The sequence below is a fragment of the Tachysurus vachellii genome, chromosome 5 (assembly GCF_030014155.1).
Source record: "Tachysurus vachellii isolate PV-2020 chromosome 5, HZAU_Pvac_v1, whole genome shotgun sequence".
In the NCBI taxonomy this organism is placed as follows: Eukaryota; Metazoa; Chordata; class Actinopteri; order Siluriformes; family Bagridae; genus Tachysurus; species Tachysurus vachellii.
In genome coordinates this window covers 19,499,969-19,526,220 of record NC_083464.1, presented here as the reverse complement: position 1 = coordinate 19,526,220, position 26,252 = coordinate 19,499,969, and the positions used below count along the sequence as shown (strand labels likewise).

Below are 26,252 nucleotides of genomic sequence, written 5' to 3'. Positions count from 1 at the left end.
AGACCAGCATTTCCCCCCCCCTTATACACACCTTTAATTTTGACCTAATACCTGTGAATCTTTCTGGCAAAGCAAAAGAATAGTGTGCCTCTTTTGTATCTGAATTTGTATCCATTAAAAACACATGATCTATTCAAACAATGGAGTTGTGTATTCACCTACAGTATGTCCCTAGTTTGTACTATGTAAGCTGATGTCCCACTGACTGCCAGAGGGAATCATCATTCTGTCTGGTATGGTTAAATTGGGTACTCTTGCATGAATGTAAACAATACATAGATACAGCAGAGACAAATCAATGTCTCATTGTGTGAATTTGTTTTGTTTGTGTGTATAATGTATGATTTTATAAACCCCATGAGAATAGGTTGAATTTCCTTTCGTTCCCAGTTAACAGATATTAATTTGGATCTTAATTTCAAAGGCATACAAACAAACTAAATGCACAAGGTTTATTTACAACCAGGATTTTTTATGTATGAAATATACAGTGTATATCATCAGTGTATCAGTATAAAATGTCTGAGAATCTGTAGGCTTTTAAAATAACCGGATTGATCACCATTGCTGCTTTATCCAAATATTGAAGTTTAAAGTAACATGGGCTTTTATGAATTATCTTATTTTCACTTGGGGCAACAAAAGCACATTATATAGAATCATCAATGCATATATGTGCATTAGTTCGTTTAGGGCAGACAGAGACTTCAATCACAGTTCAATTGACGTTACACCAGGTGGCAGTGAAGAGATTTACTAATGTGGAACTGTGCTTTGATTTGATAATGTTTTTCCCAAGGCATAATTTTACAGATATATTTATTATACCCCTATTCTTACAGCATTGTAGCTTTTCATTCCTAATTTTAACTAGAACTTGAATTCCTTTTCAGTGGCATAAAATTGAGGGCTGGTATTTATTAATACCCCTTATAAAAAACCCCTTTATATATATATATATATATATATATATATATATATATATATATATATATATATATATATATATATATATATATTCTTTCCTTGTTTCTTGCTTTACTGGAAAGCATAAGTCACTAAGCTTTTTAGATAAGTGTAACCTTGATGGTTCATTAAGTACATTTAAATATAGTGCTTATTGATAAAATTAGGTCATCATCAAATTGTTCACCTCAAAACAAGTTTGCTGAAATGCCTGTTAAAAATTCAAAATGATCAATATTTCTCTGTGCCGAGAAACAATTATGTGAAATTTAATTTTCTTATCGTAAACAGAGAACAGTGGTGGACTAAAATTTACAAAAATTTGAACAAAAAGACTGCCATCAGTGAGATAATCACTGTGTGTGCTGAATATATAATTCATGGCTTGCGTTTTTCTAGTCCAGCACTTTGTTGGTCCCTTTAAAGAAATACTGTTTGGTGTCCCAATGGCACGGCGCTCTCATAATTTGCCCTCTTCGATCAGTTTGTTAAGTCCATTGCAAATTTTACTGAGATGAGGCTTCAAAGGGCCATTTGGATTGTACAGCTGGGTGAGAAGATCCGGATCAGAGTAATGGTTAAAGACATGGTTGATGCGTCCATGGGATTTTGCTGTGAGATGAGTCCCTACAAGCTTGAGCATCATGTCTCTGCATGAGTTAAGGATCTCTGATATCACTGCTTTGTCAAAGGTGAACTCAACCTGAAGCAGACAAGAAGGTACATTCAGTTAGAAAACATACGTGTTTGTAATAGATTGATAGTAAACACAGCAAATCAGTTATCTCCTGTAATAGACTAAAATAATCAGGGCTAGATTACTAATCAAAGATATAAATCCTGTATATTAGCTAATGGTTTAATTTAGATAATGTAAAAAGTTATATGAGACAATTTAATTAATTTCAAAATCAAACCATGAACTTCAGTTTTGGCAATTACACAACACAGTTTAAGACAAGTACAGACACCCCCCCCCCCCCCCCCCCCCCCCACCAAAAAAAAAAGGAAAACTGATTCACCAGGATCACTGACCACATTTTAACCAAATACAAAGTATTTGTTCGATTTCCATTTATTAATCTTTTTAGAGATTATGACGTGTTGTTTATTGTAAGTGTTTGTTGCTTTTTTGGACTCCTTTATCATTTGTAATGCTGGCTCCCATTTAAAACAGTTCAGCTCAAGCCCAGCCATTTTTAGGGTCATGATTGAGAACAATGTCCCCTCCAGAGACAAGCTGTTTCGTGTTGAGGTTTTGTTCAAACCGACCATCGAAAACACCCTCGCTAATGAACATGGTTTTTTTTTTTTTTTCCATTGGTTGTTGCGTTAAATCTTACCCAGATACAATAGTGCTATTTTTTGATTGGCTGATAAGTGTCAGGCTCGACTAAGAGCTCCAAGGGCGACGCGTTTGATTCCTGCCCGGTTCCATAGAAACAGCGGTGCGGACGGATACATTTTGGGCGCTGCGGCATATTAAATATATGATAAATAGTAAGTTTTTCTGCGTGACAAATACAATGTGTGGCGGGAGAGCGTGACAAAAGACCGAAATGTCACGCCCAATGACACTTGACACTTGACAGCCCTGCAAGTATTTTAACGCTGTAGTTTCGGCATTCACTAAAATCCGGGGGTTTCGTTACCACGACGTAAAGTGGGCGTGTTTCCGGAGGTCTTGAAAAAACGCCCTCTTTAAAAAAAAGAGCATACTACGAAGGACAAAACAGTCATATAGGTAGATTTATTTTAGAAAACAAATAAACAACCAAAAACTAGGGTTAGGGTTAGATGATCAAATAGGCCACGCCTACCCGATGACGCAATATCTGTTACGCTGTTCTGAAATCCCTGGAAATAAGTGCATCCCCTTTGGTTTTAATCATGTTACTCATGCTATCTGCTGGTATTCATTTTATTAGCTTGGTTAGCTTTGTTACAGACTCAAAGTATATTCAAAGCATACTATTCTTTATCAACTGCTCTTGAGAAACACGTTCATTTGGATGTGGACTAAGTTCTTGTCAAACTTAGTTCATGCAACACTTATAACAAAGATAAATAGCACCTAAACTTTACCTTAATCCTACACACATACACAGCTCTTATTTTTAACATTGTTGTGTTACGTTTTCTTTCATTTGATCTACTATGAAGTTACTTTCTGCATTAATCTAACTATAAGTGTTTAAATGATTGCATGTAGATAGATGTCTGTTAGCATCAGCAAATACATTCTTCCTCTTTGTGGTAAGGCTGACCGGTGTCAAAAAAAAAAAAAAATAGTTTGGTGATACACGCCTCATACAAATGTTTGCACGGAACAAAAGCACTACAATTTAGTAGAATTGTAAATATACGGAGTATCAGAAAAAAAAAATCAACATTTTTATACAAATTAAAATGCTACACAAACCGGCTGCTCGTAAAATAGAACAAAATCCTGTATTAATGTTGAAAAGCAGCATGGACATCTCTACACAGCCCAATATACATGCTTGTAAATAAGTAGTGTTGCTTTAATATGTTTGTCATGAATAACAGTAAATTATAATCCACACAGTTTGGGCAGCAATTACCATAAGATATTAGCTAAGGAAGCTTCAACTGTTTTGTACTGTGCACAGTGGCCTCTATGAATGCCTTGAGTGTTTTGTCATACATAATGAGCATTGGTAAACCCTAAATTGTTCCCATAAAGAACTCATATGCTAATCTCTTAGACACAAGCCTACACAATTACAACGCATAACGGATTTGAAATAAGCAGGGATTTAGTTTAAGTTCGTAAAAGAGAAAACTAATAATGCTAATTTGAAAACCTGAAAAAAGCAAATGCAATTAGTATACAGTAGCAAGACAGTAGTTTCAGTAAGTCAACTAAGTTCTGAGTCCAGTAATGTGTGCAAAAGTATGTACGTTCCTGCTTGCATCTGGCTAAGCTGGCTTCTGTTAGATGCACTATATAAAAGGCACACATAATGCAGTAACCACAGATTGTGAAACATATTAACAGTATTTTTCACACCATATAACAAAATGCAGATTAATGAATCTTGTGGTTAGGCTTTGTGCAATCTGTAACTAACTCAAACGCACGTAACTGTGTTAAATATTTTACAGCATTTTTTTACCTTTAGAAGCTGTGCACACCCTCTATAGCTTAGACTACTCAGTATGTAACTGATAAGTGATAATTATGCGTTTGTACTTATAATGCTCTTTCTTTAAAAAAATATATCAGTCAAATATTTGTCTCTGTATATCTAGGGGTTTACCTCATGGAAACTGATAGCTGTCATGGCTCCCTGGTGTAATTTCTTCTTGAAGGTCTGGGCTAAGTGGAGCTCCTCTTCACTGAAACGGTTGTGCTTAAAAAGCACTGCAATCTTCACAACAATTTTAACCAGGTCCTTAATCACTTTCTGGGCCTCTGCACGGTTCCCTGTGTACTCCTTTGAGACACGATACAGCTCGTCCAGGATTTCACTGCTGGTGTCATCAATGAACATCTGCACTACTGACTTATTGGCCATATTGCTAAGAAGCTTCTTCTGGGCTTTCATAGCCAAGTCTCTGGAGCTAAAGTTCTCCATTTCTTGTAAAGGGGAAGGGAGAAAAAGAGATACAGGTTAGCAAAATGGGTTAAAATTCAGAATGCTCATTTGTAGTTTGAGCTTTCATGCCTTTTTTTAATCATTAAATATAGAGTCTTTGAAATGAATGTCCATGATATGTATGTGATTTAAACATGTACAGGAGTGCATTCTTACAATGTAGGATGTGAACTAAATCTAAATCTCAAGCCAGCAAAAGACTTGTTATTCGTTTATGTTGTATGCTGTCCTCAATACCACATCCTTTGTTTCTTTTTTCTGTTTGTGTATTGTGTTACTGAGATTTTCAGCCTTTAGGGATACACCCTTAGGGCTATGCTGTAGAAAAAGTAACCTTGAGGGAGGGGAAATTGCCTCCTGCAGGACTTCATCAGAACTAACATGTCATGTAAACAAACTAATGACTGTCAGCCTTGATCTCATTTATTTTTCTCAATACCAAAACAGTAGTTTTTTCAAATGATCTAAATTTTACACAGTTAAAGTAAATTAACACAGATTAGACTACAAAATCTATTGAAAGAGACAGACAGACAGGCAGACAGACATGAGAATACACTTCCTGTTCTGGTATTTTTGCTTTTTGCTACTGTCTGAGCATGCAAAGGCAGGTATGAAGGAAAAGGTGATTGCATAGTTCGCAAGTTTCCACATGCATTTCCAGATTGGGCCATAAAAACAGGAAGACCAGAGCCCAAAGCTGCTCAAACAGCTCTCGGTTATAAGAGGAACAAAACATAAAACATATTCTATGCTTATGTTTACATTCTAACTCACTGTCACATCTGAATAACACAACTTTGAAAATAGGCTGTTAAACAAGTTGCATTTTCCAGTTTAATGCTTTAATACTGATGACTTTGGAACCTGACATCATCTTTAATCAGACCTCATCTAACTGTATACTACCTAATGAGAAAATAGTAATGAATTAATGTAATGCAATAGTAATTTAATCAAAGAATGCTGCTATTTATGTCATTCTGTATAAATCGATTTGCATTTTATACATTTACATTAACCAGGTTCCCAATCCAGTGACATTAAACTGTTTTCCCATTTGCAAGCATTCATTCTACAGTTAGGACTAAGTATTTGTTGACATCCTGAGCCGCACAGATTAGTTACGGTATACTGTGATTGGAGAATTATCTACAGGCAAGGTGAATATTTATTATTCTTCAGATGACTGTAGCATGTAGCCTAGGGCTGTATGTGCTGGTGCATCTAAAGAAGCAAGTCCTGGAGCATTTATGAGATGTAAAGTGTATTACTGGCTTGTGTTGGAGGCAGCAGCACTAACCATGTCATTAGAAAACAGCTAAAGAACAGGTCATAACCTGCTGCTGGAGAACTGGGACGGTGATCATGTTGATGTCACTAACGTTAATGTTCTGATTCAAACAGAGCAGGCAGGCTGCCATGTATTTCATAATAACGGCATTGTATTATACATATAAGGAGAGAAGCTTTATTAATCTCTTGTTGTGAGTTGTATATGAGTTTGACTCATAACTTTAACTTTATCTTTTGAGTCAGAGAAAACAAGCTGTCAGGTTTCACAGCGGTTAACCCGACAAAAAAAACCTTAATGCAAATAAATGAGGGCATCACCGAAACATTTATCTCATGTACACTATCAACAACAGATTCTCCCTTATTTTACTGATGTGTTTTATCAGGTAAGACAGCACACATTAACTGAGTGTGGTATGTTTGCTTTGCGCCATGGCAAGTACAGACTCTACATGTCTTAGTGTGTTTCATAATCTTTACGCCCTGTTCAGCACTGCAGTTGTTTTTCAAAAGATGACTGAGGAATGTACACGGTTGTTCATAAAGGAAGTGAAACTCTGTTCTGTTAGGCAGCAGTGAAGAGTTACCAATAATTTGCTTTTGTCGCAATTTCACAAGACAGTGAGTCAGTTCTGATACCAGGGGCCCTCCAGTTTTTCAGGCAACGGCTACTCTACATCAAACGAAGCAGTGAACATCTCCGCTTAATTAGGTCAATGTTAGATAGGGAAACTCCAGTGTTTAAAATATGCCTGTGCAATTAGAGTAAATAACTCTATCTTGTACCATCGGCACTTGACATAGGAATCAAGACATGATGTATCTCTTTCAGTCTGAACACAGAATAAACTCTCTCCTAACTGTTTATAAAGGGAGGCAGGAAGGATAGAGCCAAGACTATTTGTACTAGAGTGTTTTTGAGAAACAGCTTGCCTTCTCTTTTAGATTTAGAGAAACTGATCACAGAGATTTTGTGTTTGTTTCCTATAGCTTTATGCTTAGTTTATTGATTCTGCAATCCCACACCTGTCTCTAGAGCTGCACAGTATGTGTAGAGCTGAGGGCATAGGTCAGAAAGAGATGGTGCTTACCTGCTTTTTCTTTTCTTTCCCTCCCTCCTCTCTGTCAAGTATCTGGCCTCCTTGTCTGTGCAGCTTAGGTGATCAACATCCAGGTTTTTTGAATCAATGCTCTCTTTAAACAAGGATGGAACTACACAAAAGTTACAGAGAAACTCTCTGATCTGCTCAACACTGTGTTTCAAGATAATCTGAGCTGTACTTCCTTGAGGAACTAATTGTCTAAGACACACCCCTAAGTGTACATGTTTCAGTCTGCTTCTCTCTCTCTCTCTCTCTCTCTCTCTCACTCTCTCTCTCTCTCTCTCTCTCTCTCTCTCTCTCTCTCTCTCTCTCTCTTTCTGTGGCATACGCGTGCTCTTGCTTTCTCTACACACGCGCACGCACACACACGCACACACACACACACACACACACACACACACACACACACACACACACACACACACACACACACACAGACCGCCCTCCTCTCTCACGCTGCTAGCTGCTGACAGAGCACCAGCATGTCCTAACAAGTGAAACCCCTGTAAAGTATTTAGCAGTAATCCTAGTATACAGGTCATTGCAATTGGGAGGGGTTGCTTTTTTTTTGGATCACTATTATTGGAATTCACCCAGCCTCAAAAGCACTGCTGCTGCTTACTGACTCATGTACATGTCCCCTGAGAACTGGCTGTTTGGCAGATGAGGATGATGCAGTGCAACTGTAAAAACTTTTTCATTTGAACATTTTAATACTTCTGCAAGGAAAACGTCCATAAATTGACATGACTCCAGTTGAGCAGATCTGCGTTGAGGAAAAAAAGCCCTCATAGATGATATATTATGTCATTTTTGTGTTGGATAAATGGTGGTTTAATTTTCAAAACTCATGGTATTTTTATGGAAGGTCCAGCACTCAGGGTTTGTATCATTTAACCGAAACTACACTTTGTGCATTATGTTAGAAAGTGGTTAATGAACAACAACGAACTGCTCCACTTTGGCAACTCATTCTTGAAACTTGGAAGTACAACTTTGTGGTTAAACAACTTTCTTTGTACTATGAAGTCAATTTATCCTACACCTTTGATATAGCATGCACAATATATACAATATATATATATATTTCTCATATTTAAACACCTGTTTCAAAAGCTCTCCTTGAAAAAAAATCCTACATTTACCTATGTGCACATAATAGTATGGCCCAGACCAGACTAAGTCCAAAGATGAACGCTTATCTGTGTGTTATCTGAATTACAACCATCTGGACTAGAATCAATCTCTATTACAATCCTCCATGTAGCTGTTTAGTTTGGTCATTAGCCTGAAATTGTTTGCAGGCTTTGGGGTCAACATAAATACAGTTCTAATTTCTGATTTTGTGCTACACATTTGCAGAGTGCTCTGAAATCTGACAGTATGGTTCAAATTAGACTACATTTCCGTTAGGGTACGATAAACTGTTGCATTGAATTGTGTCAGTTTGTGTCAGTCATCTCTGTCAGACCACTGAGCACAAAGATGTGAAAACAACACCTTTGCCATTAATGAAACCATTATATTTAGCCTTTAATGTGCCTTTTGAGGATGTATAAGATGACAACCATTATGGATGTGAAACTTATTTCAAAACTAAAATTATTTATATATAGGAATAAATAAAGATGACAAATGAACTGATGTCATAAAAGTCCAATTTAAAGAAGCCCAAAAATGTCATTAAGGCCTCTTTTTTTATTTGAACATAGTAAAAAAAAAAAATCTGGTCTCTGTTAAGATCTCTGTTCTCTTTTTAATGCGTGAGTAACTTGTACATGAAAACAGACTGATTTTAATTTAGTTGTTAATCAGAGTGAGCAGGAAAATGATTCTTGTTTCATGCTCTTCTCTGAGATAAGAATGATTGTGAAACAGAACAGCAGTGCAGGGAGAGTCAGGGCAACTGCGGAATTAAGGTTTGTCTCCAAGGCAACAGACAGGAAGTGTCGCTTACTTGGGTTTCCTGATGACTTCCTCTTTATCGTGGAGTGACATCTGACATGTCTATATGTATGTGTGCTTGGTGGAAGAGAGATCTAACTTGATCTAACCCCAGGTTTTGCTTACCTCTGCATGTTTTCATTATACACCTGAGCTTCAAAGAGAAAAACACACTCACATAATCTAGGTCACCAAGAGCAATCTACACAAGGCATTATTTTCATTATTGTTGTTGTGTTGCAAATATTACATGTTTTTAGCTTTTGTTCATTTTGTATCCTAAAGCTTTAACATGATCTGTGACTATGGAAGAATTCTATATAACTGTGTTTTTTCCCTGTTTTTTCCCATAATCACAAATATGATAGGTGTTTGTGTGTTTGCATGCACTTAACATCGATAACATTTAGATATACTTTGTGAGCCAACTGTATACTGCATGTAATACTTTTATCTACTGTATGTGTAACACTGCTTTAGTTATTAAACAAACAGCAAAAAAGCATAAAATGCTGTATTGATTAAAAAAATTACACAACATTGTTCCATAAATATCCTTACTTAAAAGCAGTTAAACAATCACAACATACTCGCCCAACTGCGACAAAGCAAAGACAAAACAAATACAATACAGATTTGATGCAGATTTACTGTACCAGGTCTATTATATCACCTATTATATTCATAAAAGCATCAATGAATCTGAGAAGAAAAAATTTAACTGTACATACACATATGCTAATGAAATGAATCCACTGAAACCCAATGAGTGTATACATAAATGAGTTGTTTAGGCACTGACATGTGCCCCACCATTTCACCACGAGAGCTAAAGAAATCAAGCCTGCATATCAGACTTGAAAGCGTAATGCTGAGCGTCTGATACACAGGCTAAAAGAAAGCACCTCTCTTCTCCTGACAACAGCAGCATATGGCTCTCTTTAACATTTAATACATGAATGCAGCACAGCTTGTGGTCTGAGTATCCTGTGGATTCAATTATCATTTCATTAAATTTGAATATACTGTATTTTCTTCTCTTACTCTCTACTAGCTCAGTACTTGGTTCCATATCAGTTTCCATTTTTAAAAACTGACAGACATGTAAATGTGCTACTGAAATGTTTGTTTTTTTTTGTTTTTTTTTTTGATTGTCAGTTATGTCCCGAAATCTGTTGTCTGGTTAACATCCTGCTATGGCAGCAGTGTTAAGGATTATAAATTAACAGGTTTTAAATGCAGTTTAAATCTGCCCGAAAGCCACTGCTGTATAGAATCAACTCACATCAAGTGCTGGAATTTACTTCTCTTAATGTACAATAATAATGTAAGAATTTCAGAACTTGAGTTAAGCTGGTTCTAGATATATTTCTGTCAGTGAAGCAGGGCTATTAGGAATTCAGTCTGGTTTAAGCTATAGGATGAACGATTCCTTGCATCTCACAGAAGGGTGCAGGCTGCACTGCGCATTGGCAGGTTGGCTGGTAGCCGTGCGTACTGATTTCTGAAGCTGTGCTTTTTGCTATTGAGCACTGGACCTTCGTTCTTCTGGCTACCAGCAGGGGGTGAACTCTCCTGTGAATTAGCTGAGGCATTTTCTGCCTTTGTTGCTCCTTTGTTGTTCTTTGTCTTTTTAACCTTCTCCTTGTCCTGAGATTCATTAGTGGCCACAGTGGAGTCTGTGGTGCCCTCCAATGGTGGGATTGTGTCAGTAGGCAGATCTGTAGGGGTTGGCTTCCCCTCTGCCTGCTCCTCGTTGGGTATGTTTAGGTTGGAGTTAGAGTGCTTGGTATTGGTACAAGTGGAACTGCCCAAAAGCAGCCATCATGGGTAAGGGAATAGAAAGGAAACAATCATGTGCGTTGTTAGAGGAAAAATAAAAGTATGCAATGAGTAATCTATGTTGATACAGTCTTGCTACAGAGTTTGTTGTCTTTGCCATTATCCCCGTAACGGTTCCAGTTATTGTTGCATTGAATTTATTCCAGTCTAGTTTTTAAATCATCTACTTACCCGTTAGAGCTTCGATCCTCAGAATCTTTCTGCTCACTGCTGTACCGAAGCTCAGCTGGGGTTTTAAAAGACAGGTCCTTTTTGCCTTTCAGCCAATATGTCTTCATGTAGCCCTTCCCCTTAATCATAATTATAATTTTTGCTTTTATATATTCATAACAAGTACATTTTATAAAGTAATGAAATAAATATCTTGTGAAATTGTATATGTCTGGAAGCCACATACTCTGTAGCTATTAGGAATCCTTTCTATGTTCAGTACACTGGGTGAAAGAGTAATATGTACCTTTACAAAAATCTTGCCCCTTTCTTCAATGATATATGGCTCATGCTCCAAATGGTCCTTGGTGGTCTGACTAATGTGGATTTGCATGCCCTAATCACAGAAGAAGACACTAATAAATAAGACATCAGTTTATAATCCCCAATTAAAATGACTGAGATTAACATTCTTAATCATTTGTTTGTACTAGGATTTGCAATGTTTTTTCCTGCTGACTTCTCTCATTATTTATAAATGAAGATATAGTTATGGTACCAGAGAAACCATTAGATCATGTCTTACCACACCATTGGACTCCATTCGAGAGGCAGTGTTCACCGTGTCTCCAAACAGACAGTAGCGTGGCATCTTTAGTCCCACTACCCCTGCCACCACCATACCAGAGTGAATTCCTGTGAAGCACATCACGAATACAAATCGTTTTAATCTCGGAAACGGTATATATAAAATATGCTGCACATTTTGAATATGAGCTTGATAAAAGATCAATGAATTGACTGTGATGTTAAATATGTAGAATGACAGAAAACTAGAGCAGACTATGTAAGAGCAAAACAAAAACAATTTCATGGATGCAAATGTCCATTTTTTGCATAAAATATCAGGTGTCAAAACCACTATTTTTGCCAGATCTCAGTGCACCTACCAACACGAATCTGAATATTATCCCCGGTAGAAGGGTCTTTGAGGTGATCGATGGAACTCAGCATATCAAGAGCCATGTCACAGATATGGTGAGCATGAAATGTGGTCTTATTAGGCACTCCAGCCACCACCATGTATGCATCTCTTATGGTCTCCACCTGGGAACAGTGTACATCACATCGTCCTGGTTATTCTCCTAGACCTAAATCTCATTCATTCATTCATTCATTCATTCATTCAGTCATTTATTTTTAACATAGTTTGGATCATAGTGGCTCTGGAGTGTATCATAGATACACTGACTATGGGATTCTTGCCCACCAAAGAGCGTCACCAATTTATCTATTGCTGTGTCTTCAGTATGCGGGAAGAAACTAGTGAACCCAGAGGGAAGTCATGTTGATATGGTAAGAACATCAGAACCTCCTCACAGAGAGTATCCTGAGCAAAGAATTGCCTTTTGGCCCTTTTAGCTGTGAGGTACTGACACTTCTGGCTGTGCCACAATGCTACCCAAATCAAGACCTGAAAATGATTTCTAAACTAGTTAAAGATCTAGTTATGGTTAAACCAAGCTCTGTTGATTAGCTACTTGGTCTCTGAGGCCTATCAGAAGCTCTAGATTGACCATAAAACACAAACAGGTCAGAAAGCCCTGTCTTTATTGATTTGATTGATTGATGCCTTTTTTAATGATATACATTTTAATGTAACTTTTGTTACCTTATACACATTGTGTTTCTCACTGAGGGTGTCAAAAACAATGTAGATCTCATTGAGCATATCCACCACCTGCATGGGTGTGATGTGGATACAGATTTCATTAAATTTGACCACATCGCTGAACAGGATGGTCACATCTGGGAAAACCTGGATAATAGAGACACAGGACAAAAATCAGCCACAAACTACAAATAGGAGGATTATAATAAATCAACATTTATTGCCTATCGAGAATAAAGTTTATTTAGACAGAGAATCTGACGAGGACAATGCTGGCATGGGGCAATGGCCTGTTATCTAAATGATGCAAAAGGTTACTCAAGTAATTAGCTGGACAGGCACTGTGTGGGGGTTTGTGTGTGTGTGTGTACTTGACAGGTCTCTAGTGCTGTGATGCCTTTGCGCAGTCGGTCAGCCACAGCCTTTGGTATCATAGCATATAGCAGAGAGTCGCCTCTCTTCTTCTCCTCGTCCAGTTTCTTAATGATCTCTTGCAGCTGAGCATATTTCTGTTGCTCCTGTTTAGGCAGCACACATTTTCCTTTATTGTAATTTAGCTTGAAACCCAGAACTCCACAATGTTCTTTGTTTTTCTACATATAAAAACCCAGGTATCTAACAGTGTCATATATAACAAAAATCACATCTTAGTAAGAGACATTTACAGTCAAATGTAAGAAAAAAATAGATTATTAATTATTACCTAGACATTTTACCTACATTTTACATCTTTAACATTCACCTCAGATAACTCTAAGTGTTTGTTTCTATTAAAGTGATTATACAGTATTACAAATATCTAGGCAAATAAATAGGCATAACAGTTTGTTCTCATAATAGAGTCAATACTTGATACATTTGCATTTTCAAGATATTTTCACTTGCTAATATTATGTTTTGCAGTTTGTTGTTAGGAAATGCTAAGTGCTCCCTCATTTGAGAGCATGGTGTGTGTACCTGGTCTAAAGCCAGCTGCAGCTCGGCTGATTGCTGAGTTCCTGCCAGAATGAGCTCTCTGCTTGAATCATGCAGGTTAAGGTCATTGACATAAACGCCCATTTTAATCATGTCCTCCACCGTCTCAATACTAAAAAGGAAATTGGATATCTTTTAATGTGGAGTAAATCATTTGTAGCACTGTTTGATTTAGAGGTGTTTGTTCAGATTTGAGTAGCTAGTATGTTTGATCAAACAAATCCAGACAATTAAATTGGACATCTGAAATGATAATACTAAGCGATGTTAACACTTTAGTACTGGGTTCTAATGTGATCAGACTCGTTATTGACTGCTCAGCTTGCAACAGGCCATGCCATATTACCATTCAGCAGGCAATGCAGATGTAATTAAAGCTTACATGGGTGTGCCAAGGAAGATGAGTGAATCCCATTGAGGCACGTATTTCATCTGGCCTTTCAGATGAAGAGGCTTTTTAGGTGGTTCTCGCATGTCCTCAAATATAGTTTCACTGCACTTACCTAAATAGAAAAGAAAAGAGATCCTCAGTCAGTCAAATCGCTCATAGCCCGTCAATGTAAACATGTTTTCATGCATGTTCACCTGACATAAGTGACTGATATATTGTTGTAATTTGTGAATATGGCATCTAGCATTTCATCTACAAATATCATGGGAAAATTATCCTCTTTTTCTCTGGAAATGGTTAGCATGGTTCTGTGCAGATCAGTGTGGTTGTGAGTGAGTCTGTAGATATCACATCTAACCAGTGACGGTCTGGAAAGCAAGAAGTTCAATGTCTTCTCCTCCAGAGTTTGCTGAGCTGTTGTACTGGGTCAAAGCACTGCTGTACTCCTGATCGGCTCCTTTCATATCATCCATTGCCTTGACGTCTGACAGAGCACATTGGCACATTTATTATCTGACTGATTTAATATCTGACTGTAATTCTGATTAGCTGATGTCCAGTTTAAATGTATGATTCGTAATTGTGATAAATTCATTTTACACTAATATTAATAATATTATTCAATGGTAGGATACAACACAAAGTACGCAAGACCACATTACTTGAATCACATTTGATTGTTAGTCTCACACAGCTTTTAAATATTGTAAAATTTGAGACAGCTTTTCAAATAAAATATGTTCTTTGAAGTTTTTTATTGGACACTTTTTTGTAGCTGACAGTTTTTAAATCCTATCACAGATAACTCAAGACAAGCAAGATGAAATACGGTGTGAAAATGTTGGCATTCTTTCTGAAATATTCAACATGCTCCAGTCAGGTTATAGCAAAGTGGGAGCAAACGCATACCTCGTTCTTCCTTCTTTGGTTTCTCATTCTCCTCCTTCTCCTCAGGCTCTTCTTTGCTGAGTTTAGGGATGTTGACCTTCTGCTTGCTCTCTACAACTGCTTTTGACAGCAGCTCAAACACATTGTTGAGGTGAGTGTAGATCTAAAAAGAAAATACATAGTACAGAAAATACAGATACAGATACAGAATGGTGTCCTGGTTAGTAGCCAAAAAGAACTCTGTGTAGCCTCAGTTTGTCTCCACGGTTCGACAGCTCCTGTAATCTACACATGTCTATACACTTCAGGGAGTTCTCTTGTGATCATATAAACAATGTTGTTATCTGTTAATTGAAATATAACAACCTTCTACCTTCATCCTTTTTGATGTTAGTGATTCTTGGCACAGAAAGATGGGAAATGAGATGTAAATTCAATTCCTCCTCCAATTCCTATGCACCATCTCTGAATCAATAATTGAAACTGTCTTAGTGGTGTCTGAAAAGCTAAGTGCCTTTTCACATATCATATTTTGACCATTTTCAATAGATCACTGACGTTATCTTTCATTGCTGATATTCTCAAATCTGTTTATACTCTAAGTAGCTGAAGCTTCATAAATCACTAAATGTGTCTTTGGCATTATTGAACAGAAAGTGCCTACTCAACGAAAACACACACATAACTGCCTGCCCTACTTACATTGTCCCAGCTAAACTCCAACATGGGTCGCACCAGAGTGAACTCCTCGTTGACCTTTTTGCCCTGCAGATCCGAGAACACTTCCTTCAGACCATCTCCGATGCGGTACATGGTCATGTCTCTACGGAAGATTACACTAAAGGGGAACATGTCAAAAAAGATGCCCCTTTTCATAGGGAGCTTTTCATAACCAGGTGCTGTTTTCTGCTGGGGCATGCGGTGCTTAAATGCAGCATTGTCAAAGTTCATCTTGTACACCTACAAAAGTATTGGGAATGAAAATAGAGACAAATTAATTTCCCAACAACTGAGAATTTCCAGCTATTGCATGACTTTTATCTGTTTATTTCATAAGATCAAGTGTTGATTGTTTTTCTTACCACATATGTCATTTTCTCTGTTTCCTCTTTAGACAAAATCTCCACCTCAATGTCTGTGTTGTAAAATTGACGGCCCACTTGAGACAGTTGCCCTACAGACATGCATGGCAGAAATTCAGTCTAATAGCACAAACAATGTAGTACAAAAAAAAAATCTTATATATTTTGCTAGTCAGTCACTAAACGGAAAAATAAAAATTTATCTATTTCACTGTGCTCAGAAGCATGTTTGGGAATTAAGTGTGACAAGCTCTAACTTGTTCCAGTTGTAAAAAGGAAGTGCTGAGGCTATTTGCATTTTTAAGGTCAATATTTGGTTGATACACTGGCAAAATGGTTATCAATCTCCACTTTACTCATTTTCACCTATTTTTTATTTACATGATTTCACAAACATATTTAATCTACAGAGATAATGCATTGTCAAACCCAGCCTGTGCTTGGGTGTATGATTACAGTACCTTTGACAAACTGAGTAAAACCCTTTCTGGTAGAGCGATAATGTAGTGTCAGGCTCGTCTCACACTCTTCTTCCACACAAAAGCTGGGTGGTTGCACTTTGGGAAACGAGAAGCGGAAGTACTCATGCAAGTTATCCAGCTCATTGATGAAGTCTCGCACATTACGACCCAACACCTGAACCACACAGAAATGTGCAGAGATGACTGGTCTAATATTTAATTAGAGTATTCAAGTATTTTTGCATGAGTGAAAGTGAACAAATATGAAGTAGCACTAGTATTGCTTTCAATTTGTAGGCTTGTCTATTGATTCGTAGTCACCTTGAGAATCCTTTCATAGCCATAGTTTCCTATTCGTTTGACCATATAGACTCCGAAGGCATACATCAGCTCATCATGGGTCTTTCCCAAAACCTCTCCAGCTGCTTTAGCCAGACGAAGGATCAGATTGTCACTAGAACAAGACATCAAGTAATACCCTTAAAAAATGTAGAACTAACCATTGAATGTATGGGTTTGTATTGAGTTGTGGAATATTCTAGAAGTCTCGCACACACTTAAAGCATCCTGTATCATTAACAAACATACATGTACACATATGCATGATGCAACAGCTGATCATTTTCTGGTGAAAATGACTGTGCTCCTTTATTTTACATAGTACATCTACAAAGGGTACAAATCCAACATCTTATGTTGCATGTTTCTATAAGACAAATTTCCAAAACATATCAATAAAAAAGAGACCTGATTTGAAGAAGACAGCCTGCACCACATAATCAGAGTTATAAACAGTCATTAAGTATTACTGTAGGGACCAAATTTTAAAACCGAGATGATCGAAGTAAAAAAATGGAGGCAGTTAAGTTGAATTTGAATAGATGATCTCATGTTTTCCTCCCATACTATTAATGCTTTACCATAAACTAATCAATCATTTTTGTTTATTTTTAAACATTTGTGAAAGCTGAATTGCCATAAATGTAATTTCTTTTCCATTTTGCCTTGTAGCTATGACAACGTTTCACTCACTTATATATAATGGAAACATTTAAGACTGCTTGTTATTACTAATCTTTTGAAACTGACTGAGAAATAGGAGACTTACTTGTACATTTGGTGCCGTACAAACTTGAGGTGAGGAATCTCTGCCCGAGCCTCAATAAGCCTCCAAACATCCTCCCCATAGGACTCATTAATGTAGTCATTTACTGCTTCCAGATACAGGCCATACATCTTCAGAGGGTTTAGAACCTCCTGACCTCTGCCTCCACGGAGAGAGTAGGATCAAATATATCAGAGACGTGTATTTGCCTTTTAATTTTTACACACGCTTCCCAAAACTCAGAACACATTTATGAGTGCTAAGATGGTAGTAAAATGTAAAATATTACTAAATCATACAACCAAATGAGTATAGTGTGTAGGTGTTGCCTACCTGCAGTTCCTCAATTCAGTGCACTGGGAGGTTGCGACTGGCCCAGGCTAAAGCACACTGGCCTCCCTCTCTCTCTGCTCAACACCTGTTCCTGGCACTTGAAGCACTTCACACACTCCTCTGTCAGGACAATAGACATGGTGGGCTAAAACAGGCCAACACAGGAGAGCTGAGGGGTGTTTGTGGCAGGTAGATAAAAGCATTACACCACCAGACCTCATTATATAAAGATATGGAAAGCTGATATTTCACACTTTTTTAAATCAAATTCTTATCTTAATAAACGAAAGAGGAATGATGATTGTACAGATTGGCATAATAACTAGTAGTGAAAGCATTTTTTTTAACCTTTTTTTTTGTAAAAAAAAATTGGGCAATTCTGGGCAACGCTAATACTCAAATAATATAATAATAACACTCAAATAAATGGATGTTCAAAGACATTTTTTTAATATTATAATTTTTTTTTTTACATAAAATGAAAACGATTGCTTGGAATAGATTACTGCATTTTTGTTTTTTTTTCATTAAGTAATTGTTTTAACCCGAGTTATGGTGACTTTCCAAGGGAGATTGGCATTAAGGGTGGAACACACCCTGAATGGAACACCAGTCCATCATAGGGCATGATGCATACACACATTCACACACTCATTCACAGCAATGGGTAATTTATTTTATCCAGTCCACCTACTGAGATGTTTATAGGCAGTGGGAGGGAACAGGAGAACCTAAACACTCACAAGGACAACATGCACATAACATACACACACAATATCTCAGCAATTTTATCTGCTTCACCACCTGCTTTCAGTTAAACATTATTACAGTTGTACCTGATTGGTTGTAGTAGCAAAGAAATAAATGCCAGTTAAGAATTTAATATGTTTGGAAAAGATTTCAGTGAAAAAAAAAAATCTCAATACTGAAAATAAAGCTTAATCCACCTGGGTTCAGATTTTGCTGTTTCTCTATATGTAATTCCATAAATATGGTATAGGGGGCACTATTGCCACACTGAAACTATAACTAAAAAGGAATAAATAAAACACTCAATCCACTTTACAAGATGACACATGCATTTTTTTCTTTTGTAATTAAATAATACGGCACATATCTGTTCTCCAGAAGATTACATGACATTCTCCTCCTGTACTGTCTGTGTAATGTAGTGTATGTATGTAGGTTTATAGGCTTTTATGCTGTGAAACACCAGACCTGTGGTTTTGTCTTACCGAGAACCTAAAGAGCTTGACAATGCAATTAGCAGTCTTCTGAAAAAACAGATGAGAGAGGTGTGAGTCGTGCTTGTTTGTGCTTATTTTCTCTCTGAATGCTGCTCTGTTAATTGCAGTGCGTTTCTTTCCTTTCTTTCCCATGCCTTGGCTCTTCTTCTCCTCTGTCCTCTAATTTCTCTAAGGCACAGTTAGAGGACAAGTGCAGTCACGGCTCCTCAGTCGCAGTCATACATTCAGCTCTGAATGACTAGTGGTTTCCACCCATAACTTTTCTTCTGCCTCTGTTACAGCAGCTCAGTGAATTGATCTTCACAACTACTGTAGCTTTTGCTCTGGAAATGTATGCACATGATTTATGCATGCCTAGGTTCAATTTCAGTCCTCTCTACTAATCCTTCATTACAGTCTCTGCTTTTGTGCTAAAAATCCTCTGTGACTCTATTTGTGAGGCAAATCCTGAACACTTGGGAAACTAGATGCAATGTGTATGAGTGGATATGTGTGTGTACAGACTGCTTGCTTTCTGTGTGTGGGTGGATAAAATGTTTATAAGTCTAAAGTCAGTGCCCTCAAATGTTTTATTGAAGTCATGCATTATTTTTATGATATGATAAATGATACTGATTTGTTATTACTGTATATTTATTTTTTATTATATATTTTGTTATAAATAATAAACTTAATAACTTGAACAAAGATTGCCTTTAAATTATACTTTAGTCCCTTTTTTACTTGGGAAATAAGACAATTATAAAGCATTTTGATGCTATAATGTCTGTCTGCCCCAGGGCTTGCTGCTGAGCTAAATGTTATCATTTTGTCTGTGTAGTTTTCATAAAGATCTTCCTTTAAGCTTGTCACTAGTTGCTGCCAAACTAAAGAAAGCAAGATTTAATACCAGCTTCGATAATGTATTCGGCCCATGGATAAAATCTTCGGTTAGTGTGAGAATGTTAGCATTGATCTAGATGTTTACCATGAAATGCAAATCATTTTCACTCTATATGCTGCATATCTGAGATCCAAAAGATCTTTGGGGAATAAGTAGGAAGTTAAACCTTTTGACATTTGCACTACAATTTTCTAGTGCAATGATGCCAAATAGATTCGTTGCTCAGAGCAAAGCTGTTCATATTGGGATCTCAAGAAGTGATATAGCGTATAAAGTGGCAAGAATGAATGTTAGGTTATCAGAGTCAGAGAAATTATATTTTTGACACCAACTGCTTGTGTTGCTTTTGAAAATGAGTTACATTTATATTGAAATGAAGTAATCCAATCTTTTACTTGTCATGGAAAACTAAATAGAAAGGTGTTAAATGATGTGTTTTTATCTTAGTAAAAGATACAACAGACTTAGCATTTGTTTATTCTCTTTAGTCTTCATCTTGGTCAGACTTGTAGTCAATTTGAAGCAAACATATTACAATAAATAGGCCCATTAACCTTACTTTGGGCAGAAAACATAAGGTTCAATCAATTTTGATGTCAAGTTAAAATAATTTGTATGACAGATCTTTGTTGACACAAGATTGTGTCTTACTGGGTCATTTTATGTTAGAGCGCCAGGTTCCTTGCCTCTGTAGCTCACTTATAGTCACGTAATGGTGATGATCTGACATAGATTTCCCCGTGAGATTAATAGGATAATTAAGCCAAGGTGAGCAAGGCTAATATAGGTGTAATTTATTTTAACCAGGGTGAAACATGTTCAATAGTCTGAATAAAGTGTTTGTATGAAAGTAAAATAGAATTGTCTGGTATTATTACAAAAAGGAAGATGAATTGAAGGAGTTAAACCATAGCAGTCCAGTTTCACCACAGAGAACTTACTGCTTATTGATGAAATACAGTGTCATAATGAATGAAAGAATGAATATACTGTACATATAATATACAGTAGATAAACAAATCATGTTAGCGTTCAAGTACTGTAATGTTCAGACTGAAACTGACATCTTTGTATAGATTGGTCATCATTAAACCAGAAATAAAGTGACCAGTTCATGGCCCCAAATGACACCATGTAAGAATTTTGTGATAATGTAATGTATTACTTGGTATATTAATTCAAATTTCATGCCCATTGCCTCCAATGACAACATTGTTTCCCATCCTTAGTGTTGAATCATTATATAGTCTGATGACAGTAAGCAAGAATGACTTGCGATACCTTTCTCTAGTGAAGCTGTTGTAGTCTACAGGTTTGTTCATCCTCCATCCTACAACGACCACAACCACCACCAAAACCACCAGGAGGTCCAGTTTGCAGCCTAGAATGGAGCCACCTTTCCTGATTAGCTTATTCAACCTTCCTGCATCTCCAGCTCCAATGCTGCTCCCCCAACCGATTACAGAATAGAATACTGTGGTTGCAACCACAGATTGGTTAAAAGTCTCCAGCAATTTAGTACATACATTGAAGGTTTAATATTTCCTCAGGAGGTAGGGCCTGGTTCACAGTCTTCATCCTCCTGTAAAAAACCACCAACGTACTGGTCTTGGACATGTTGAGTAGCATTTTGTTGTTAATGCACAATTCCACAAATCTGTCCACTACGATCCTGTATTCCACCTTCTGACCATCCACTGCAGAGTCATCATAGAACTTCAGCAAGTGGCATGTTGTATCAAAAGTCTGAGGTGTATAGTGTTAACAGGAATGGAGACAGATTTTTGCAGCGCAAAACAAATCCAAACTCCAGATCCATAATTGAGGCCAATAAACACAGGCTTGAGTTTGGACACAGATAATCAGAAAAAATAGATAATTTAGATAAAATACATAAGGTGGGAAACACCGAACAGCAAGGCAGAGTGATATACAAGGATCAGCCAGATTAACATAGACTTTGACTTTGAAGAATTTGACTAGCAAACAGCAAAGCTTTGGACCTAGTAGTCATGTACAAAGTTCATCTATGTTAAAAAATAAATAAGTCTAAAAAAAGGTTTTCATTCTCTCTCTGTGTCACCTGTCTGTATATCCAGTAAAATTGTAAATGCAGATTATGCTATAGGGTACAGTACATATCTCTGCCTTACTAACTAACCTAATAGCTGACTATTAATCCAGGGGGCTTGCACATGCCCTGTCTGTCCTCTGTCTGATTACTAGTCACTTATGAATGTTCATTGTCAGTGACAGCATCCTTTTAAGAGACGTATGAGTTCTGAGAATATTTCTGCCTTTCTAATATAAATTCAATATTTGCCAGATCAGGGTTCCTGTAAGTCCCAATCTCAGGAGAGTTCACAAAGCAAGTTGTTTAATAGGAATGTGACTGCACAATGCCAGCACAGATGATTCAAATGATGTGGAAATGGAAATCTTCTGAACAAGCTATAGCTGGAACTATTGTATGCTGGCAGTGAATACTTAATACCAGTGTGTATCCTCTGCCATTTCTCCATCTCTCTCTCTCTCTCTCTCTCTCTCTCTCTCTCTCTCTCTCTCTCTCTCTCTCGCTTCACAATGTGCAACATTTTTATTGTAGAATCCCATGATACTTCTTTCTTATTGGCTTTACCCTGCACACAGAGTCAGGACATGACCTGAATCCTAACAGCATGCACCCAGGATAGAGATCCTCCCAACTATTCTTTCTTTCTTTCTTTCTTTCTTTCTTTCTTTATTTCTTTATTTCTTTCTTGACTAAAATGACTAAATTATAGATAGATATAGATTGATAAATTGGAACCAATTTCTTCAAGTGAAGCACTAGAGCTTTTTAAAACCCAAGCAAGTCAAGTCAAGAGACTTTTATTATCCTTTCAACCATGATGCAGTACATAGTGAAATAAAAGAACAATCCTCCAGGTCTCTGCTGCTACTTTAAGACACAGGGCTACATAAAACAACACAAAACTAAGGGCTGAAAAGTAAATTTAACCTAGACAGCACAATACAAGAGATGGTGTAATACAAAACACTGCAGGACAGATACATAAAAAAGAGCTTGACACTTCTACATTCAAACATACCATCTGTATCTGTGTCTTCCATACACACTATCAGGATTCATATAACACCTGTCATCAATATATAATCAACTGTTCTATAAACACCAACATTCCAACAAACACCATACACACCATATACAACATTCATATCATCTGAATCAAACATATTATCAACTTTTAATCAGAATGGCAAACATACCATTTAGACTGTCACCAAGTACAATACACAAGTATTTAAACCACTGCCTTATACATTTTATTAAATATTTGATTGGGTAATCTGTAGTTTGGTTTGACAAATGTATAGTGACAGTGTCATCAGTACTTATTGTGAACTATCTGTGCAGTTTTTGGTCCCAGGTCTCATTCAGTTTAGCTTTGCATGTTAATATAATAAAGCACCTCACTTCAGTCAACACAAATTCTAAATTAGACAGCAGAGCAGAGACAAGGAAACAATCATAGTATAAATTTTCTACTGACAATCCATTCATACAATCAGGTAGGTGTTTGAAATTGAATTATTGCATGCACCATTTCCTTTTTGTGAATTCTAATTCTTCCCCTTTTTCTGTCCTTCACTGTATCAAAGTTGACACTTTTCCCATTACAGCCCTGCTGGAGATATAGATAATGTGGTTATGTATACTAGTCTCAAATACTTATATATCTTCACATACCAATGTGATTTCTGCCAGTGACAGCTCCACTGTAATTGTATTTTCGCTGAATTTAACCATATTTTTATGCGGTTTATTCATATAAAATTGTGAGTTAAGAAAACTGGTCTATATTTGGATTTTTACTCAGCAAAAGATGTCCTTTGACTTTATTACTGAATATTCCTACACACAGATGACCAAAAATGCAGAATATTTGAATGAGTAACACACCCAAACATCTCTCCAGTATTTTGGGTTGATTTATAAAGTGAGTTGAAATAAGAATCCAGATACTTTTTATAGTTCCATTGCATATATCCACTTCAAACTGACAGACATAATAGCTTTTGACATTGTAGTTGTAAATATGAAAAACAATGTATTCATAAAAATAAAAAATTTGTTTTAAAAAGTATTCAGTGACAATTTACCAACCTTGGGAATTTGATGCAAAGCAGCTGTTACCATTCTACATAGAAACACAGAGCAACATAAAACACAGAACTAAGGGTTTAAAAGTAAAATTAACCTAGACAGCACATGACAAGTGGCAGTGCAATACAATACACTACAGGAAAGATACATAAAAAAGACTAGAGTGTGACTTGACACTTTTACATTCAAACATAACCTCTGCATCTGCGTCTTCCATACACATTATCAGGATTCGAACACCACCTATCATCAATGTATAATCTACAGTGCTATACACAACAACACCAGCAAACTAGTATACACACCATGTACCACTGGATTGATTTATACATTGAGGTGAAATAAGAATGCAGATACATATTATTTTATTTGTATTTTATTTGTGGCTATAGTTCCAATGCATATATCCACTTCAAATTTACACACATATTCAAATTTACACACACGTATTCATAAGCATTAAAAAATATATTGACATTTTATGAACCTTGGATTTTGTTGCAAAGCCATTTTGTAGCATTGCGGTTCAATTTTAACCCATTCTTTTTAGACGGTGGACTTCAATTCCGCTAGGTTATGAGGAGTCTCTCTGATGGACTTCCAGTTTAAATAGAATTCAAGGCAGAGGATTCAGGATTCAAGATTAGGTCATGCAAGTCCTCTAGGAGTTATTTTGGCTGTACATCTGGAGTCACTGTTTTGATGAAACGGTCATCTTCTCCCAGATTCTGCTACTTGGCTGATGAGATTAAATTCTCCTCCATCCCAGTACATTGCTCCATTTGTGTTTTCTTCATTGAAGTGTAATGGCCCAGGGCTGTTTGCAGAGAACCCTATCACGATTCTCCCACCCACATTTTTCTCTGTAGGTATGGACGTCTTGGGATCATATATATATGTATATATATATATATATATATATATATATATATATATATATATATATATATATATATATATATATATATATGTATATATATATATATATAACCTTTCTTTCTTCAAACATGACAAACATTATTATTCTTATTATTATAAGTGTTTTACAGACTATTTTTGTGTCACCTGAATATTTAGTACCAAAAGATCTGTCTAAATGTTTCTAAGCACAAATCTTTGTGCTTCTTTTTTAGTTCTGGGAATAGAGATGATTGTAGTGCAATTCATTGCTCATTGTTCTCTGGGTTTGCCTGGTGTTCCTGCTGCTTCCAGGTCACACTGCAACACTGCAACACATGTTCTGAAATCTTCTGTGGTGCACATGTCCTGCACATGTCCTGTGTCCCAAAAGTCTCTACATTTGGCAAATGTGAATTTTCTTTATTCTTAGTTCACATATATATCTTAGTTCATATTTATATTTTCTCATACCAGGATCAGGAAAATGTTGTAGGTTGCAAGGTTGCAATGAAAACACAGCAAGAACATCTCACACAACATTATTAGGAAAGTGGGAGAGAGAGTTGTGTTTATAATGCAATTGTAATTCTGATTTTTAGTAAAAACAAACAAACAATAAAGTTATATTTAAGTAAAATGTGTTCATTTTGGTGTGGTATGGTGGCTTAGTGGTTAGCACGTTCGCCTCACACCTCCAGGGTTGGGGGTTTGATTCCCGCCCCCGCCTTGTGTGTGTGGAGTTTGCATGTTCTCCCTGTGCCTCGGGGGTTTCCTCAGGGTACTCCGGTTTCCTCTCTTGGTCCAAAGACATGCATGGTAGGTTGATTGGCATCTCTGGAAAATTACCTGTAGTGTGTGATTGCGTGAGTGAATGAGTGTGTGTGTGCCCTGCGATGGGTTGGCACTCCGTCCAGGATGTATCCTGCCTTGATGCCCGATGACGCCTGAGATAGGCACAGGCTCCCCGTGACCCGAGGCAGTTCAGATAAGCGGTAGAAAATGAGTGAGAGAGTGAGTGTTCATTTTGCCTCTATATGAAGACTGTAGACTTTTTAGAGAAGAGAGTGTAAACTTTTTCCTCTTGCTGTATATTAGGCTATATACAGATACATGGTCCTACACAACAGCACCAGCTGTAATTAATTGAATAACAAAGCAATAAGTGTAAAATTGCAAATGTCTCTTCTACTGCCTGTTCTTGGCATGTGATGTATAGCCTCACA

The 26,252-nt window shown here is 36.9% G+C and overlaps 2 protein-coding genes across 2 annotated transcripts; both read right to left on the bottom strand.

The window, feature by feature from the left end:
* Window positions 1–438: 438 nt before the first annotated feature.
* tnfaip8l2b (tumor necrosis factor, alpha-induced protein 8-like 2b) lies at window positions 439–7,205 on the bottom strand. The gene is made up of 3 exons (XM_060870234.1): window positions 6,977–7,205; window positions 4,251–4,570; window positions 439–1,669 (listed from the first exon to the last, which is right to left on the bottom strand). Exons 2-3 carry the CDS (start codon window positions 4,566–4,568, stop codon window positions 1,427–1,429), a joined length of 561 nt encoding a protein of 186 aa, XP_060726217.1. The 5' UTR covers window positions 4,569–4,570; window positions 6,977–7,205; the 3' UTR covers window positions 439–1,426.
* Window positions 7,206–10,372: 3,167 nt separating this feature from the next.
* LOC132845443 (soluble guanylate cyclase 88E-like) lies at window positions 10,373–23,772 on the bottom strand. Its single transcript, XM_060869411.1, has 19 exons — window positions 23,713–23,772; window positions 21,566–21,707; window positions 21,243–21,435; window positions 17,502–17,657; window positions 16,715–16,847; window positions 16,394–16,568; window positions 15,933–16,024; window positions 15,553–15,810; window positions 14,872–15,013; window positions 14,321–14,446; window positions 13,954–14,074; window positions 13,554–13,683; window positions 12,968–13,114; window positions 12,597–12,743; window positions 11,875–12,031; window positions 11,511–11,620; window positions 11,232–11,321; window positions 10,946–11,064; window positions 10,373–10,739 (listed from the first exon to the last, which is right to left on the bottom strand). The coding sequence occupies exons 1-19, from the start codon at window positions 23,770–23,772 to the stop codon at window positions 10,373–10,375; spliced, it is 2,865 nt and encodes a 954-aa protein (XP_060725394.1).
* Between the last annotated feature and the right edge of the window lie 2,480 nt (window positions 23,773–26,252).

Excerpts from the sequence above, each read along its gene's own strand:
- LOC132845443 (XM_060869411.1), bottom strand. The coding sequence starts at position 23,772 with ATGGTTAAATTCAGCGAAAATACAATTACAGTGGAGCTGTCACTGGCA. Across the intron at positions 13,115-13,553 it reads TGCAGCTGGCTTTAGACCAG|GAGCAACAGAAATATGCTCA; the intron begins GTACACACACCA and ends CTGCCTAAACAG. Across the intron at positions 12,032-12,596 it reads AGAAACACAATGTGTATAAG|GTGGAGACCATAAGAGATGC; the intron begins GTAACAAAAGTT and ends CACTGTTCCCAG.
- tnfaip8l2b (XM_060870234.1), bottom strand. The coding sequence starts at position 4,568 with ATGGAGAACTTTAGCTCCAGAGACTTGGCTATGAAAGCCCAGAAGAAG. Across the intron at positions 1,670-4,250 it reads CAGCTATCAGTTTCCATGAG|GTTGAGTTCACCTTTGACAA; the intron begins GTAAACCCCTAG and ends TGTCTGCTTCAG.